Raw genomic sequence first — 17917 nt, forward strand, 5'->3', positions numbered from 1 at the left:
AAAGAACAAAAGACAAAGAAAATAATTTTCTGCTCTTGACTGAATACGTTTTATAACTTTATTATTTAATTTTTACAGTGAAGACTACAGAAATTAAAGTAATCAAATGTAAAATAACACATCCAGTGTTATTTTACATTTGATTACTTTAATTTCTGTAGTATTTCTTACCTGAATAAAAACTTACTTAACCTGAAAAAAGAGTTTCATAGCTCTCTTTATTCTATTGCATTTATTTGTGCTGTTGTTTGCCATTTTTTTATTTGTTCTTATTTTATTACTGACTTTTTACTTGTGTTTTTTTATGAAAAAAAGTAGATTTTTGTTTGTATATGCTGTCAATTATAGTTCTTAGAAAGAAAATCGGAATCTGCAAAAATCGGTATCGGCAGATCACACTAACAAGAAATCGGAATCGGCCAAGAAAATTGCAATCGGAGCATCTCTACTCCTGACGATATATTGAGGTCTTATGATGCGAAACAGTTGGTCTGTGAAAGAAACTGAACATTATTTACAACATAATTACCTGTAGTCTAGATGGTAATATAGTCATATATGTGTACGTATTCATGCGTTTTTTGTTGTTGTTATAATAGAAGATAGATTTTGGCAGTGCATGTGAGGTTTTGATCATAAACAAGTGCATTTCAAGGCAGGCGTGTATGTGTCTGTGCTGCATGTGGTTAGATAAACGGTAGTTTTGAGGGATCTGACTGTGTATATACCACGTGGCGGTCAATGTCAATGAGTAAAGATTTTTCTGTATTGTTTATATTGCACCACGGTAGATGTATTTGCAATAAGTTTAGACGTGGAGTTTAGTTGTTTGTAGCTGCACACATTAATATGTATGTGTGTCATGTATCCAATAGATGTGCATCACGGTTGTGTGTATTTTGGCTATTTTTTAGCAGATCCAAACATAACTCATCCAGTAGGAATTGAGTTTGAGCTGTCGGTTTTATGATGTTAGTTACATAACATTAAGCCTAACATGAAATAATTCTCAGAAAAGTTTTTTTTTTTTTTTAATGGAACAGTTTATTGAACCTTTAGACAAAATCAAAAACAAAATCTAATATTTAATGTATTAAATATCATATTTGGTACATCAGGCTTGATGTTTTATATAGGAGGGGGAAAAAACACCTTTTAACGGGGCCCAAAATAAAATATGCAATTTGTTGCAGTTTTTGATGTTTATATGGCCAAAAAGTAACATTTTGATAGAATGTATTGTACATCAATGAGATCTTTATAACATTATAGCAGATTACTTAAATAATGCATATAAATTTCAGTTCTCTCACTATATTTCCCAATAATATGTATGCTCTGAAGTTTCAAAATATATAATGCAATGGAGTGCACTGATGATTTAGAGACGAAAAAATAAATGTTCTTTATAAGCCTGCTGTATCATATTTGATAGATTTTAACATGGTTTTCTAAAAAAAAAAAAAAAGATCTACAGATAATCAGGTTTAAGTTTAAGTCCAGTAAATGTTCATCTTGAAATATAACATTTATTCCTTACATTTACTTTTAACTTTTACTTAGATTTTACAGCAAATTGACGTGTACCATGAGCTGTAGGTGTAATACAATTATAATAGGCTTTTACTTGCTACAAAAGTATAATCTGCCAATCAGACAACAGAAGACATGAAGTATTTTGTGCTCAACAGGTTTTTCAGCTATTTTTGATCATGCTGATAATTTAGAGGCCTTAATTTATGTATCAAATATCACACAGTTGGCTTTATGGGGTTTGCACTAATGCCAAACTTATCTTTTATTATAAATCTAATCTTTTGGATTGCAACCATCACTTTCTATGTAAAAAGAGAAAATAATCAAATAAGATCAAATAGATTTCATTTGTGGTGTATTTGAATTCACTGTATTATCCAAAACTGTTACTTTAAAGCAAAAAAAATATTAGGGTAATAGACCATGACCATAATATAAAATGACATAAAATAGATTATATGGTCATGCAGCCCACTCCTGATTCATACACTTCACAACAGGGTCAGAGATCCCAGATGTCCTGGTGTGTGAAGCTCTTCAATCGTAGGCAAGTAGGAAATCAGTGCAGAGATCTTGAGAAAGACAAGCTGTCAGAGGATTTGATTGGATGAGTTATCCCTCGACTGACAGACTACACAACTCTTGTCTTTTTGCAGTCAGGCACCGCTGGCGAGGACAATGCAGAACGAGTGGGCGGCACATGGCAGAGAGCAGAAACATACTTCAGTGTTTATCAAAGCTTTTCATATTAGCTTAAGTGTCCGCGGTGTGTTTCCTTGTTTAAACTGCAGTAGAACTGGAGTGAAGTGCTCTGACAAATGCTCTAAATGGAGCGGCCGAGCGTTTTATAACAAGGAGCGGCTAATAACACCGCTACAGGACAAATGGTCTTCACTTCCTGTCAGTAAATATAGCTTTTCACCATATCTGCACTTAGCACAAGTGCTCCTATCACCTCTAGCGAAGGCGCTTTCCTCCCTTCATGTGGGTCACCTACATCGTTAATTCTGTCCACATCGCTAATGCTGTTTGCTTCCACGCTATTGTTCGCTTTGGCTCGAGGCACCTGTGGTGCCGCCGCCGTACGTCTGTAATTCGTGTCGCAGACCCTTTTCAGGCTGAATGTGGTTATGTAAGTGTATTCATAGTGGGCAGACATATCCTAATGCATCTTCATGAAAGGTGCACAGTTGAAGGCATTTCAAAGAAGGACAATGTTTTATTTTGTAAAAGGATTCTCAGGTTTTTATGGGCTTTTAATGGCTGTATATGAAAAGGCAGTGGAGAGACACAGGAAATCATCAGGGAGAGTGAAAGGGGTCATGAGGAGCTAAACTCAATTTAAGGTAGTATGGAACTGATGAATTCGCATTCATATCCCCTTAATTTAGTAATTAATTTCTAAAGTAAACATAATAAATATAAAGTATATTAAATATAAATATATTATTAGATATAATAAATATTAAAAAATACATTTATAGTGAGAGAGAGGTATAATGCATATTAGTTATTGTATTATATTATGCATATACATATAATACAAATAAATAAAAATGTTTATACATTTATTTTATTTACATATAATAAATATAAGGAATATTAATGATATTTTTACACATACATGTATTAATTTATATCCATTTAATAATCACCGGTTTTATGCATATTTTATGTTATTTTGTTTCCATACTGCATTTATATTAGTGTTACATTTGTACATGAATAAATCATTTAGATTTTAATTTTGTATAATAGAAATGTATGTAAGATAGTATATTTTGAAATTACTAATTTTATTTATATTTTATATACAATCTTATTTCTATTTTTAATTTAAATAGAAATATATGCATTTTATTTTTATGCAATATATATATATATATATATATATAGAGCTAGGGCTTTTAAACACTCAGTGACGAGCTGTTGTTTGTTCTGAGGGGTCCTCGGCTGTCCCATCATCCTTGATTTAGCCCTGTGTTCTTGTCTGTTAAAAGCTCCGGAGAGGAGATCATAAACATATTCAGTGTCTGATGAGAGCATGAATCACAGCCATCATCAGTTTCTATGCTATGAATTCATATTCTCTTCTGAATCTGTTTAATTGAGCAAATCTTGAGATCTCATCGAAGACAGACTGATAAACAGCTCGTAAATCTAAATTAAAACATTAACGTGTGTTTGGACAGATTTCACATAACTTTATGCACTCGCCAGTGTGAGTATTGACCCACTTGCAGTAGCAATCAGCCTCAAGCCAACAGAAATTTGAATTTGATTGTGGTTTATGGGCTTTATTATTATGCCGTCTGTCTACTGTGAGTCCCCAATGTTCAGGCAGAAAATGAAAGGCGAGAAAAGACAGAAGAGGCCTAATTTTGCAGACAACCTTGACCCAGATTTGGCTGGAGCAAGACTGAGGGTCTATGTGGATGACTTTCCCTTCACACCGTCAACTTCTGTTTCTCCTTGCACAAGTTTGCTTAAAAGCAGTCTCACTGCGCGAGCAAAACCTTCACACAGTGTGAACAGTCATAATGTGTAGTCTCTAATTGTGGCATAAAATCCAAATTTGAACATTTATTACTACTTAGAAATGCACAAAGCATTTGTTCAGTTAACTGTAAGACGACGCGACCCCCGGTGTGTTTGAAATTAAACCAGCAGTAAATGTGTCATTATTTGCTTATTGATTCTTGATGCAGCTGTTTCCTTTTGTTCCATTTTCCGCTTTGAAGGATTGTTGCGATTGTTTCAATTGTTTAATCCTTGATTACTGCTTTTTTTCCTCTTAAACACTTTCAGTTCACTTGTAAAAGACAAAATTGTGAACCAATTCATTCCATGGTATTTGAAAGTGGAATTTAAAACATTGTTTGGTTGAAAGAGGAAGAAGAGAAAAAGAAGAGAAAGAAATAGTAGATTAATGGCCAGTTCTTTTCATAGAGATATTAAATATTTTCGTGTGTAAGCACCACTTTCAATGTCTCTCTTTAGTTGATGGTCTGGCTGAATGTATTTGAAAAAGACTGAAATTTCTAGGAGCTGCATTCACAAAACTTTTTAATAACAGTTTCCCTGAGTACTGTTTCCTTCTTATTTTCTAACTTAAGCAAAAGAAAATCAAGAACATTTTGTTTTCTTTAAAAGAATGTTCCTGGTAAAAGAATGTTTTTTTTTTATAAAGAAAATGAGTGAATGAAAGTCACCCTCAATTTTTTCTTAACCTGTGTGACTTCCATTTGCAATAACACAAAAGAAGATCATTTGAACAACTGTTTTATCCATACAATAAAAATAAAATTGGACTCCACTGACTTTGGACAAAAGACGTGGACAAAAAAAAAAAATTTCAGAGACATCCATCCATCCATCTATCTATTACATTCTTTTTACAAGATAATTTTTTTACAACCCTTTTTTTTTTTATTTGTCCTAATAAATGTTTTCTTTTTTTTTTAAAGAAGATTTTCATGAATCCCGCACCTAGACTCCAAGAATTGGACAATTTGGTGGTATATGTTGCATTAGATCATCCCTGTGACTTCCTGCCAAGTACATGGAGCTCTTTAAACTCCTGAAGTGTGTCAAACGCTCAAGCCATCATCCAGTACCTGCCCTCTTACGCTTCTTCCTGCTGTCCTGAATTCCTGCAAATTCCACATTTGCTCCTCGTTAACTATTCAAGAGGGAACATTTTCCCTTCATGCATAAACATAAGTCCTTCGTTACTTTTTTTCCCCCACGTTCCCCTTGGTTAAAGTCAAGCAGCCTGAAGCATTTTCTCTATTTTTACTTTTTCCCTCCATCTTACTCTTTCCTTCCTTTTACCCTGTCTGTCGTCAGCCCATCTAGTCATGTGTTCGTGTGACTGTTGACCCCTGTTGCTGAAGAGTTTTTCAACATCCTCTGCTCAGTGAAATATGTTTCATGGTCATTTTTCTGCAGCTTATCTCTTTTCTGCACTCCATCCTGGTGCCTTTTATGAAAGCTTGAAAGGCAGATAAAGGATTCCCAAATCAAATTTACCATGCTACCTGTCTGACATCACTTTAATTCTGTTTATCCTCCTTCGCTTCAAATAAACTGAAGAGTCCTGCATGCTGCATGGTCAAGAGAAGAGCAAAGTCTTTCATTACAAGCCTGTTAAGGCCATGCTTTTAACTTCTAAGCATCTAATTCTAGATATACCCATTTTTGGAACATAACCAATACTGTTCTCATGTCAAAGAGGTGGAAGGCTGAGCCATCCTTCACTTTAATTAGTTCGCTTGCAAACAAAACAATCACAATTGCTGTTGCTCATACCTCAGATTATTAATGGACACATACACACATACTTTTTTTATTATTTCAATATTTATACTCTCTACTGTGTGTGTGTGTGTTGTGTGTGTGTGTGTGTGTGTGTGTTCACCCTCATGTTTTTCCAAACCCGTATGACTTCAGTTTACAGTAACATGAAAGAAGATAATTTGAGGAACTGTTTTATCCATAAAATAAAAATAAAAAGCATATTAGACTGCATTGACGCTGGACAAAAATAATTAATGTATTATTATTATTATATTTTATTTAAAAAATTAATAATGGGAAAAAAGGTAAACAATATTATTTTTTAATAGAATTTTTTACCAAGAATTTTTGTATAAATCTTTTTTTTTATTAATTGTTCTAATAAATTTCATTAGTTTTTTCCATCCATCCATCCATAATAATAATCCATATTATTAGTATTATTGTGTTTTCTTTACAAAGACAATTTGCAATAATAAGCAAGGCTTATATTGGCCAATATTGAGTTTAATATATTTGTTTATCATGTTTATTTTTAGTCCGCACAATAAAACACTCTGAGAAGTTTCATCTCTTAATTCATCTCGTTTAATCAATGAGGCACTTGTATACTAATTCACCTCCTTGAACAATACATTTCAAGGCAATCGCTGTCGGACTTCAAATCACCTGTTGAGAGCAATTTTTCCGTTATTATGCAGAATCCACAGGTTTATTTGAGAGATATTGTGGAGAGATTAAAGGAGAGAGTCTATTACTGGTTCTTAATAGGGTGGTACTCACTTTTGAATGTGCAATTTTCACCCACTGATGATGAAACTCATCAGTGAGATGAAAATCACATAGCAACAAAACAAAGAAAATACAAATCTAGTTCCCCAATGACGTCACATGTGTATATATATATACATGGCACAGTGAGTCACACCAATGGCATAAGCATGCATGCTTGAATAAGAAACACTTAAGAAAGTTATGGAGTGTCAGTCAACACTTATTTTCTATTGAGGTGAGTAAATGTGCCTTTCACATAATGTATTCGTTTCATAAAAAGGCAAGACAGTAACTGCATGACGGCTGCACCTCGCTGAGATGTTCAGTGTTGGTTGGAAATGTAAGCTTCATAACGGTGCTTTGAATAGGCCACATACTGTGTGCTTTTCTGCCATCATTTTCCTCTCTAGATAATTTATGTCCTCTAAATGTTATTTTACAATTGTTCACATTTATTTCAGTTACTCATCTATTACGGGCATACGTAGGGGTTACATAACAGGCTTATTTATGCATGATGGATGCCTTTGATAGGGATTGATGAGGACGTTTCTTCTGGCCGTGCCAAAAAAAAAAACAGAAGGAGAAGGCGAGAGGTCAGATAATAATGAGACGTTACTCTTCCCTCTCCCTCCTCTGAGAGCCACAGCTCCGTTTGATCCATTTTTAAGACTCTCCTCTCGCCCCAGACGAAATAAAATCGAACAAAATGACGGAAAATTGTTCTACAGTTTAATTGAGCTTTACATTAAGCAGATGTCATGGAGTAAAGAATGGTATAAATGCTTTTTTGCTAATCTCCGTTTTATTATGACAAATGGCCAAGTCGCCACCGTGCCCCAGGCTCTTAAACTCTAGCTGGGTAATCAATTCAGAAGACTTGGGCTGTTAGGAATATGTGTGTGATGTGATTAGCCTAATTTCAGAGGCATTTTGCTGTTGATCATTGCTGGAGCAGTCATAACTGTTACCAGTATGACTGTGCTGTTTTTTATTTTCTGCAGACGTTAATGAAATATAAACACAAGCGCATATAATTTTATCCTATCGGCTCAATATCACTGTTATGTGGGGTACGACTGCTTTATAGATCTCTGTAATATATAGCATGCATTTGTGGCCTCTGGGCTACATAAATGAAATTTTAGGTTGGAGACTAGAGAGATGGAGAGAATGTCATTGTGAGATTCTGGTCTGATGTCAAACATAAAGGCAAAGTTCTGTAGCAGCCTGAGGATACATGAGCTTCGGTTCATTTGGTGGAGTTCATATTTCACTCCAGCTCTAGTTAATTATTCAGGCTAATGGTATTTTCTCAGGGCTCTGGCAGATAATTTGTTATGTATCCCTTACTGCTCATTAAGTGTCCAACTGCGAGGGACATGTGTCTACATAGAAAGACAGCTGAGAAAGAACTAGCTTTTTCTGTCTGCCTCTGTTGAAAGTTTGCATATCTAAACAAATGAAACGCATGGACATTCGGTTGCTTTAAAGGGGACATCGCACGCCCATTTTCCACAAGTTGGTATGATTCTTTAGGGTCTTCATGAAATGTCTGTAACATACTTTGGTTAAAATTCCTCTGTGGTCGTGTAAAACAACACCCTTTTTACCTTGTCAAAAACAACTGTGTTCACAGCGACCTGTTTCGGTGCATGTCTCTTTAATGCTAATGAGCTCTGCTCACCCCGCCCCTCTCTTCCGTGGAAGGTGATTTGCAAATAATCATAAAAAATATAAAGTTTGAGACTTACTTCTTCCTGAGGTGCAGCTGGATCATGAACAGTGGGTACTGATCCATGCTTGAGTTTGAACTTTTTAGCACCTGCCTTGAATTGTCCCTCACTCAGAAAGCAGTCTGGTGTAGAATGATTTGTGCTGACATAAACTAATTTAGATTTATTCGGTGGCGCATTACCATAAAAAACAAAACTAATCCACTGCGTCCTCAGTGGCTCTGATGTCAGGAGAAAATGAAGACTCTTATGTTCACTTTTACATCCAACTACAAAACACCTGCATTGCTTACGAAACATTGTTGCGGACAGCGTACAGCGTACGTGGAGATATGCTAATACGGGACAGTCTGTCAGCGGTCGTGGGCAGGGCCTGTGCAATATGACGTCATACTGCTCAGAAAATCAAAACGCTTGATAATTGAGACTGTTTACGTTTTTCGGGGATTAAAAAAAAAGGAGTGAATGGATTTTTATCATTGTAGGGTGGTTGTGTCCACACACTGCTAAGACACATTATATGCAAACACCATGTTAAAGTGAATTTTGCATCCAGTGTCCCATTTAATGCAAAATTTACATATACATTTGTGTTTAGCAGATGCTTTTATCCAAAGCGATTTACTAAAGAGAAGTAAAAACAGTTTGTCAAAGGTCCAGCAATATCTGCTGTATCTGACAGTGTAGAGTACAGCACTCAGACCAATACTCAATGACTCATGACTTAATTCTCCTAAAAAAAATGTACATATTGAATAGTAGACAAAAATGACTTTGTGTTAATAAGCCTTAAGTATTTACATGAAATTAAATTAAAACTCCATGAAACGCCACCATATTCAGTAATATGTCACTGTTCTTATGTAATTTCATTGTAGAATGGAACTGTAATGGAAACTTTTTGTTAAATATTTTCTTGGCCGTTGAATATTATGTAAAGGAATTGTCTATCAGCATGCATATGAAATATCATGAGAGAGCAGATAATTCTGTATGTGGGAATCTCTCAGGAAAGAGCCTTTATGTTCTTTTTGTTGTTTTCCTGGCATCTCTTTTCCCTTTGTTTTCCTAAATTTGTGTTACATGCTTTAATCATCTGTGTAATGAAAAACAAATTGGTTTGGCACAGCTCAGGGCTCTACACTAACATTTGCTTAGGAGCACTCGTGCCCTTAGGGGCTCAGTCAGATTTTTCTGAGACTGCAGTAATAATTTGTGACAATACTACATATGCGCAAGCAAACACTGAAAACTGAAGTAAGTAGTAATGCAGCAAAAAGAGTGAGGAACATTTGATAAAGAAAATGATATTGATAAGTTTATATTAACTTGCTTTACTGTAAAAGACGACAGACCAAAGTCTATTGGAGCACATTTTACAAGAAAATACAAATTTAGTCTACTTCAAGAGATTATTGATTTAATATTTAATTATTTCAAATGTATTATACTAATTTATTTTATTAGCAATTTCTGAGTAAATGTTTCTAAACCATTTTTTTCCAGTGTAACAAAACATATTGAAATCATGAATAGCTGTTAATCATCATTTTATTTGAATGCGTTTTAACTATTGAGTGTTATACATGTAATACTTTTTTTTTTACATGATATGATTGAAAGTTACTATAAAGTTTGGTTCACATAAACGGTCACATTATTATTGAAGTCAATATGGTGTAATTAAATTCCAGCTAAAATGTACCCACTAAAAAAAAAAATCCTTAAACCATTGCATTTGGGCATTTTGTTGACTTTGAAAAGCAGCCAGTCACAGTATAATTAGATTGTACATAAGTTGTTTATGTATTTTATGTTAGCAAGTTTTGGTCAGGTGTCAGATATCACTGAATGCATTTTCACATTCACACACAGCAATTTCCTCACACAGTAGAGCCCTGCAGCGTGTGTAATGCACAGAGCTCTGTAGTGCCAGAGGCAGATCAACGCTGTGTAAAAAATGATGACATTGGCAGCAACACTCCAGAGGTGTTTGCATGCGTTTCCTGCTGTGGCCTGAAATATGAGGCCTTTACCTCATTTTTTTTATTAAGAATTCCCTACCACAGGCTAGAAAATATCCTCTTGGAGTCAAAATGATTGTTAATTAATTACACAGACATGTGTGGACTTCTTTGCCATCCAGTTGCATCACACATTGAAAAACATTCACATAAAATGCCTCCAAATTAAACAGTTAGAGTACTTTAGCAGTACTCAGTTCCTCCAGGCCAGAGCTACCGTGGGTAATTTGCTGTCTTAATGACATAAATATCTTACACGGTCTGTTTTGTAGAATTAGGCTTTAAAAATAAAGTGGAGAATGTTGTTCTTTTAAAGCTGTGATTACGTGTCATTACTCAGCAGTAATTTATCTTCATAATTGGTGTAGACACAAAGGCCCGCACAGAGCGGATCTGATGTCGGGGTAGTAGCAGCTGGTCAGGAGACGTGGCTTCCATTTTCAGGCCGGAGTTAAGTTGTCAGCTTTTAGTTGGAAGCATGCCAGTGAAAGTCAATAAAAGCGGCGGCTCTAATCACAGGAGGAAAACACGGCCGCTCTGTAAAACAAGGCCATGAAATCAACTTGGCAACCATGTAAGATGTGTTATTAATGATGTTTAAGTACTGAAAATAACTTTAACATGTATGTGCGTGTGTGTGTGTGTGTGTGTGTGTGTGTGTGTGGTTATATTTATTTATATTTTTTATTTATTCATGTTTACATAGTTCTGGCATGAAACTCTAGATGGCACAGTCCGATAGATCTAACTCAATCTAACCTAATGGCATCATTAGCACATGACACAGCTGATTAGTTCTCTCCTGTATCGGTAGCCAATGAGCTCGCTGCTCAACATTCAAATATATGACTAGTGCTTGCCGTAGCAGTGCAGCTTGCTTCAGAAACCCTCCACCTTCCCCAGCTCCACCTGTATAGATCTGCTACGAGGTGATTCATGTATGCTATATGGGGGTATTTCATGTATGTTATATTTGCAGCAGCAATATTTCTTACATGCTCACAGCAGCATGTTGTTGATGTATTGGCAGTAGCAAGTCTCGGTACTTGCTTTGCCGCAGCAGCGTAGCAGATCTATTCCACCAGAACCAAATACATTAACATTGTCATGTACATTACCATGCCAATCCCTCCGAGAGTTGTCATGACAGAATTATATATATTTAGTTATATTTAGTTCATTCACAAGCAGATACTGTATATATTCAATATTAATATAAAATAAGATAAATATGACAATTTTTATTACTAAATATTATGATTGTTTTCTGTTTGAATATATTATAAATTGTAATTTATTCCTGTGATACAAAGCTGAATTTTCAGCATCATTACTCCAGTCTTCAGTGTCACATGATCCTTCAGAAATCATTCTAAAATGCTGATTTGGTGTTCAAGAAACATTTTTTATTTTTTATTTTTTTATTCTACTTAATATGTTTGTAAAAACCGTGATAGAAACCATGTTTTTTTTTTTCAGGATTCTTTAGGTATATCATAGAGAATTCAAGAGAACTGCAGTTATTTGAAATATAAATATTTTGCAACAATTTCTTTGTTACTTCAATTTATTGCATTCTTGCTGAATAAAAGTATTAATTTCTTTTTCAAAAAAATGGTACCCTAAACTTTGAACTATAGTGTATATTTATATATGTATATCTCCATTCTATGAATCAACTGAAATTCTCACCAATAATATCAAAGCCCTGAATCCTATAAAGTCTGATGATTAAAATCAAGTCCTGCCTTATTTCTCTCTGAATATTCGGTTTCATTCTGAAATACATAAAATTATACGAGTTGCAATTTTGACTGGTTGAAGGTTTTCAGAGCAACACAAAATGTACAGTATATACACACAGCTCATAATTGCTGAGTTACTAAAATAAATTTGATCTCTCCTCATGTAATTCCTCTTCCTCATGCAGTGGGATCGGCAGAAACTGGCCATGGGCGTCAGGAGGAAGCAGTATTCTTGCCGAATACGGGACACTGCATTTGGAGTTCATGCATCTCGGTGCACTTTCGGGAAGACCAGTTTTTGCCGAGAAGGTGAGCAGCAGTTCAGGCGTCACGCCTCTGCAGTGCATTAAACACCACACTGAACTAAATGTGAACTTGGAGCGATCGTGAACTGTTAGAAGAGCTGACAACAGTGACCCAGGATGACCTCTGCTCGTAACAGTTATATTGATGCTCTTTTCGCTTCAATTCTCAGATCTGATTCTCTCCGAATTAATCTGCTGACCTGACCTGCAATATAGACACAGACAAATGACACTATTACAAGCTCTGAATGAGGCTAGACAAACTGTGAAAGTGACCTAGTCTGTAGATTTATGAGTTATGTCTCCTGTAGGAAGACATCGGATCAAAAAGGCTGTTTATTGCGTTTTTAATGGCGTACTGTATTGGATGAGCTTAGCTATGGCTTAATAATTTGAAGTGATGATACTGTGCCGTTGCAGGTAATGAACATCAGAAAAGTGCTGAATCGACTGGACAAACCTCAAGGATTGTACCCAAATTACCTGAACCCTAACAGTGGACAGTGGGGCCAGCGTAAGTCCAAAAACACACACATACTGAAGAACCTCAGAAGTATTCATTGAAATGTAATATTCTCAAGAAGTTTTCCCAGAAATGTCATGATTAAAGGGGTCATATGATGTTGCTAAAAAGGACATTATTTTGTGTATTTGGTGTAATGACGGCAGGTGGGCTTGTGGCAACCACATGTGGTGACCCCGGGCTGGACTCCGCTTCGTCCATGGTGAAAGCGAATCCAGCGATCCACAGCGTGATGTTGATGTATTTCCTCAGCGACCAGCACGGATCAGCTCCAGGCATGACGAAGCGGATATCGTCCTCTTTTGGAAGGCCAAACAAAGGAGTTTCGCTTTCACAACGAAACACACAGCACCTTCACGACATGGCAGTGGCGGCAACAACAATACTACAGCGAGAATAAAAGTTACGCCTTCTTTCTTTGCGTGAACATTTGGGGGGCGTTATGCAAATCTTCCCACATCGTGACGTAGACATGTGGGGGCGTGTTAGAACGAGCCATTTTAGGTAGGCGTGGTTGACTCTTAACTTTTATAAAGAATATCTCTTTGGATTTGAGACTTTAGTCTTTACAACTTTACAGATCTTCTTTATGCACCAAGAGCTTGTAACACTCCAAAGAGAAAGGAACAATTTTAATCGCATCATATGACCCCTTTAAAATGAGTGTCTTTATCCGTAGGTTGTTGAGCAAAATGCTTTCTCTAAGTGGAATTGATTTACAAGTGTTTCTCTTATAGATAGAGCGCTGATTTGTACACAAAACACTCTCATGATGGCAGATTCAAGAGAATATTTGTAGTGGATTTACCCATTTTCTCTTTAGGGCCTCTAAATTAAAGGAATAGTTAATCAAATGAAAAGCTGAAATAATATATGATGTTTTTTTATGTTTTCTAAAGTATATATTATTACTATTATTATTATTATTATTATTATTATTATTATATAGCTGGTAGCTAGAATTGTGAAGATCAACAATATCAATAAATATACAACTTTTATATAATAATTATGACACTATAATCATTCTTTTTTTATTCGTTGTGTTTTTAATTTATATGTACAGTGGTGTGAAAAAGTGTTAGCCCCCTTCCTGAATTCTTTTTTTTTTTTGCATGTTTGTCACACTTTAATGTTTCAGATCATCAAAACCGCATAAACACATTTCATTACACCAAATACACAAAATAATGTTCTTTTTAGCAGCATCATATGACCCCTTTAACATTGTATTTTTAGTGCATTTTTACACTAAATTACACTACCATTGAAAGCTGTGGGGTAGGTAAGGTTTTTTTATTTATTTTTATTTATTTTTTGAAATAATTTTTTTTCAGGAAGGATGCATTAAAGTGAAAGACTTTTACATTGTTACAAAAAAGTATATTTCAAGTGAATGTTGTTCTTTTGAACTTTCTATTCATCAAAGAATCTGTGAATGTTAAAAAGCTCAACAGTTTTCAATATTGATAATAGGGATGGAACGGTTCGCGGAAAAAATCCGCACACGGTTCGGCACGCACTAGGACACACGGTTCGGCAAGCACTAGTTCAACTTAAATCTGACAATGCATCTGTAATATGGTTTGCTATAAATAACATGTAAAACAAACAGGCTTTGGCTAATGTATATTTCTGTTGATGGATGCGCATTCTGGCTTCCCAACACATTACAACAACAGCGATGGAGAAAAAAAAAAGTGGACAAATCATTCACTCTTGTTCAATGCGAATGCCGTATGCTGGAATATGAGCAGTCATTTATTCCATCATCACCCGGGTGCTGATAAGCGCACGCACAGGTGAGACCTGAACAGCACACGTTGATCTGTGTTTAAACTAAACTCATGTAAGCTTTGCCAGTTTAAACATTTAAGAGCCAGAGGACGTGAGCTCGTGCGCGCAGTGAGAAGATTTGTGAGTGCGCTCATCCGAAGCTCGAAACCCGCGTCTCAGAACGCGCGCAAATATTAAGCTCTCTCTGAAGTATTGTGTTTAAATGGACAATTTCACACAAAAATTGTCAAAATGCCCGTCTTGGTAAGTATCCTATAGTAGACATAGCCGGCTGAACGTACTTACAGTGTCTTAAAGTGACAGCACTTTCTTAATATTAATGAAACCGCAACAACAAAGAAATCACTCACTGCTCTTGATTGAATAGGTTTTGTAACTTTAATAAAGATTAATCTTTAATTTATACAGTCAAATATGCAATGCTGTTTTACATTTCATTACTTTATTCAATTTCTGTACCTAAAAACTAATGTTACTAAAAACTAATGTTAGGCCTACCTAAAAAAAAACTGAAAATCACTGTTTATTTTATTTGTATCTTTACTCTATTGTATGTATTTGTGCTGTTGCTTGTAGTTAGATTATTCTTATGTTCTTTATTTTTATTTGACAGTATAGTTTTTCCCTAAACATAGCTCGTACCGAAACCGTGACCCTAAAACCGTGATACAAACCGAACCGTGAGTAAGTTGAACTGTTCCACCCCTAATTGATAATAATTATAAGAAATGTTTATTGAGCCCCAAATCAGCATATTAGAATGATTTCAGAAGGATCATGTTACTGAAGACTGAAGTAATGATGCTGAAAATACAGCTTTGCGTCACAGGAATAAATTACATATTAAAATGCATTGAAATAGAAAATAGTTCTTTTAAATTATAATATTTCACAATATTACTGTTTTACTGCATTTCTCTATCAAATAAATGTAGCCATAGTGAGTATGAGACTTCTCTTAAGAATCTTATTGACCTAAAACTTTTAAAGGTACTTTTAATTGATAATCAGATTTATTCAAAGAAAGTTTCTCAATTCATTAAGTCTTATGACTTTTTTTTAATAATGGTGAAGCAAGGAATCAGAATATGCAAATACTGTCATCGCTGATTGGTTCAAAGTGACAGACCTTCAAAAACATGTTCTAATGTGTGTTTCATTTAGTAGTTCATTTAGTTTTTATAACAACTGATGCTTCCAATTAGATAGTGCCATTATGAATTTTACAGATAAATTACAGTGAAAGTTTATTTAAGTCTTGATATATTTGTAAAGGTTTAAGACATTTAAAGTTGAAACATTAACAGACTGGCAGCATTTTTGAAGTTGAAAGAATTATGTATTTGTATGAAAGAAAGGTTGTTGTTTTTTTTCTTTTTTCACTTTGACTTAGGGCTGCACAATTAATCGAATTTCTAATCGCGATTACAATTATGGATGCCACAATTACAGAATCGTTCAAAGCGACAATTAATTGTTCAAAGTCCACTTATAACAGCACAACCCAGATGTTCGAATTTGTGCAATGCATTTGATGGGCGACAGTTTTTTTAACATAGATGAGTACAAGGCACAAAGGCTATTTCTAAAAAAAATAAATAAATAAGTAAAATAAAAAGGGTCAATTCCGACTTTGCTATGACAATCTGGCGCTTCTGAATCAGCGGATGTAAGGTGTGAGGGGAACAGGGTCACATCACAGGAGAGTGAACTGCCTGTCAGAAATCATAGCACGTCAGCTGTCTTAACCGCGGCTTGTGTACTGCATCATCACTGTGTCTGTCACGCGACTCTGTTGCCCTTTCGGGCTTGAACTGATGGTAAAACTAACGACATTATTAACTGTCTTGATATTTACTTTGAAAGCTGACGCTCACGATTATGGTAAGGGGTGTTACATTTCCGACGCGTGCTTGTGGTGTTCGGCCAATCACAATGCACTGGGTCAGCTGGCCAATCAGAGCAGACTGCGCTTGTCAAAGGAGGGGGCTTTGTTGAAAACACTGTGTTTGAGAGAGGCGGGGCATAGAGGACCTACAATAATGTACAGTATTTGAAAAATAATGTGTTTTTTGAACATTAAAGCGTCAACATATTCTGTTACACCAAATACACAAAATAATGATCTTTAAAGTAGCATCATATGACCCCTTTAAGGGTTTTTCCATTGTTTTAATGTTTGTTTTAGTATAACACTATAGTACCATTTATATTTTTACTTTTTTTATAATTTAAAGAAGAAACCAATCCTATGTATAGTTAACATTTGAGGCTTCATACTATAGAAAAGCACTAAAAGTTTTTCAGTTAGTGTTTTCAGCTTGTTTATTTTCATATAAAAATACGGCATGCAGTTGCATCAAACAATGGTATAAACATCATTCAATGTAAATTGTGATATTCGTAATTAATAATCGCAATTACAATTTCAAGGGAATAATCGACAATTATGATTTTTGTCATAATCGTGCAGCCCTACTTTGACTACATAGTTCTGGAAAATGAGAAGGCTCTGACCAGCACTTATGACTGGATATAAATCTGAGCACATGTAGCTGTAATTGTTGGTTACTGCACATTTTAAAGCCATATGAAAGTCAAGGATCGGCTATTAGCAGGTATTTTTATTAACTGGCCCCTGGTGCACATTTTGGCCCATGAGCTGCATAATTTGAGTATCCCAGAGGAAGATTAACAAAAAATTGCCTAATTCAGAAATGTAGCCGAGCGCTAACAGACAAAATGGGTACCATAAAAGCCCCTTTGACATTTGAAATAAGAATTTAATCTTAAATTGCTTGTTTTTCCTTTCTGTGCATTTTCTCTGAATAGTAGCGTGGCAGTGTATTTTTTATGGTTGTCTGCACTGAGGCTTGATTTCTCTTGACATATCTATCACAAAAACAAGTGCTTAATGAGGTATAAATATTCATGAGCTTGATCATCAATCAGACAATCACACAACAGTGCTGCTCTTCGAGCAACAGATTCTCATTTCTCATTCACAGTGGACCAGACAGCACTGAACGGACTGCCCCATTCACACGCCACCTGGAAACACACACGCATACACATTTTATTTCTCCTTCCGCACACAGACCTGTCTGGAGGAATTCACTAGACTCAAGCATATACAGCACATACAGTAGTTCAGATATGGGATATATATATATATACA

The 17917-nt window shown here is 35.3% G+C and overlaps 1 protein-coding gene across 1 annotated transcript in view; it reads left to right on the forward strand.

Moving 5' to 3' along the window:
- The window catches only part of LOC107697158 (mannosyl-oligosaccharide 1,2-alpha-mannosidase IA-like), a 155877-nt gene that overhangs the window by 119621 nt on the left and 18339 nt on the right, over positions 1–17917 (forward strand). Inside the window, exons 6-7 of the mRNA XM_016497818.1 lie at positions 12300–12423; positions 12840–12933. Of these exons, the coding sequence (XP_016353304.1) occupies positions 12300–12423; positions 12840–12933 (218 nt within the window). The remainder of the gene's footprint in view (positions 1–12299; positions 12424–12839; positions 12934–17917) is intronic.

This window comes from Sinocyclocheilus anshuiensis, unplaced genomic scaffold, assembly GCF_001515605.1.
Source record: "Sinocyclocheilus anshuiensis isolate Anshui unplaced genomic scaffold, SAMN03320099.WGS_v1.1 scaffold38, whole genome shotgun sequence".
Lineage (NCBI taxonomy): Eukaryota > Metazoa > Chordata > Actinopteri > Cypriniformes > Cyprinidae > Sinocyclocheilus > Sinocyclocheilus anshuiensis.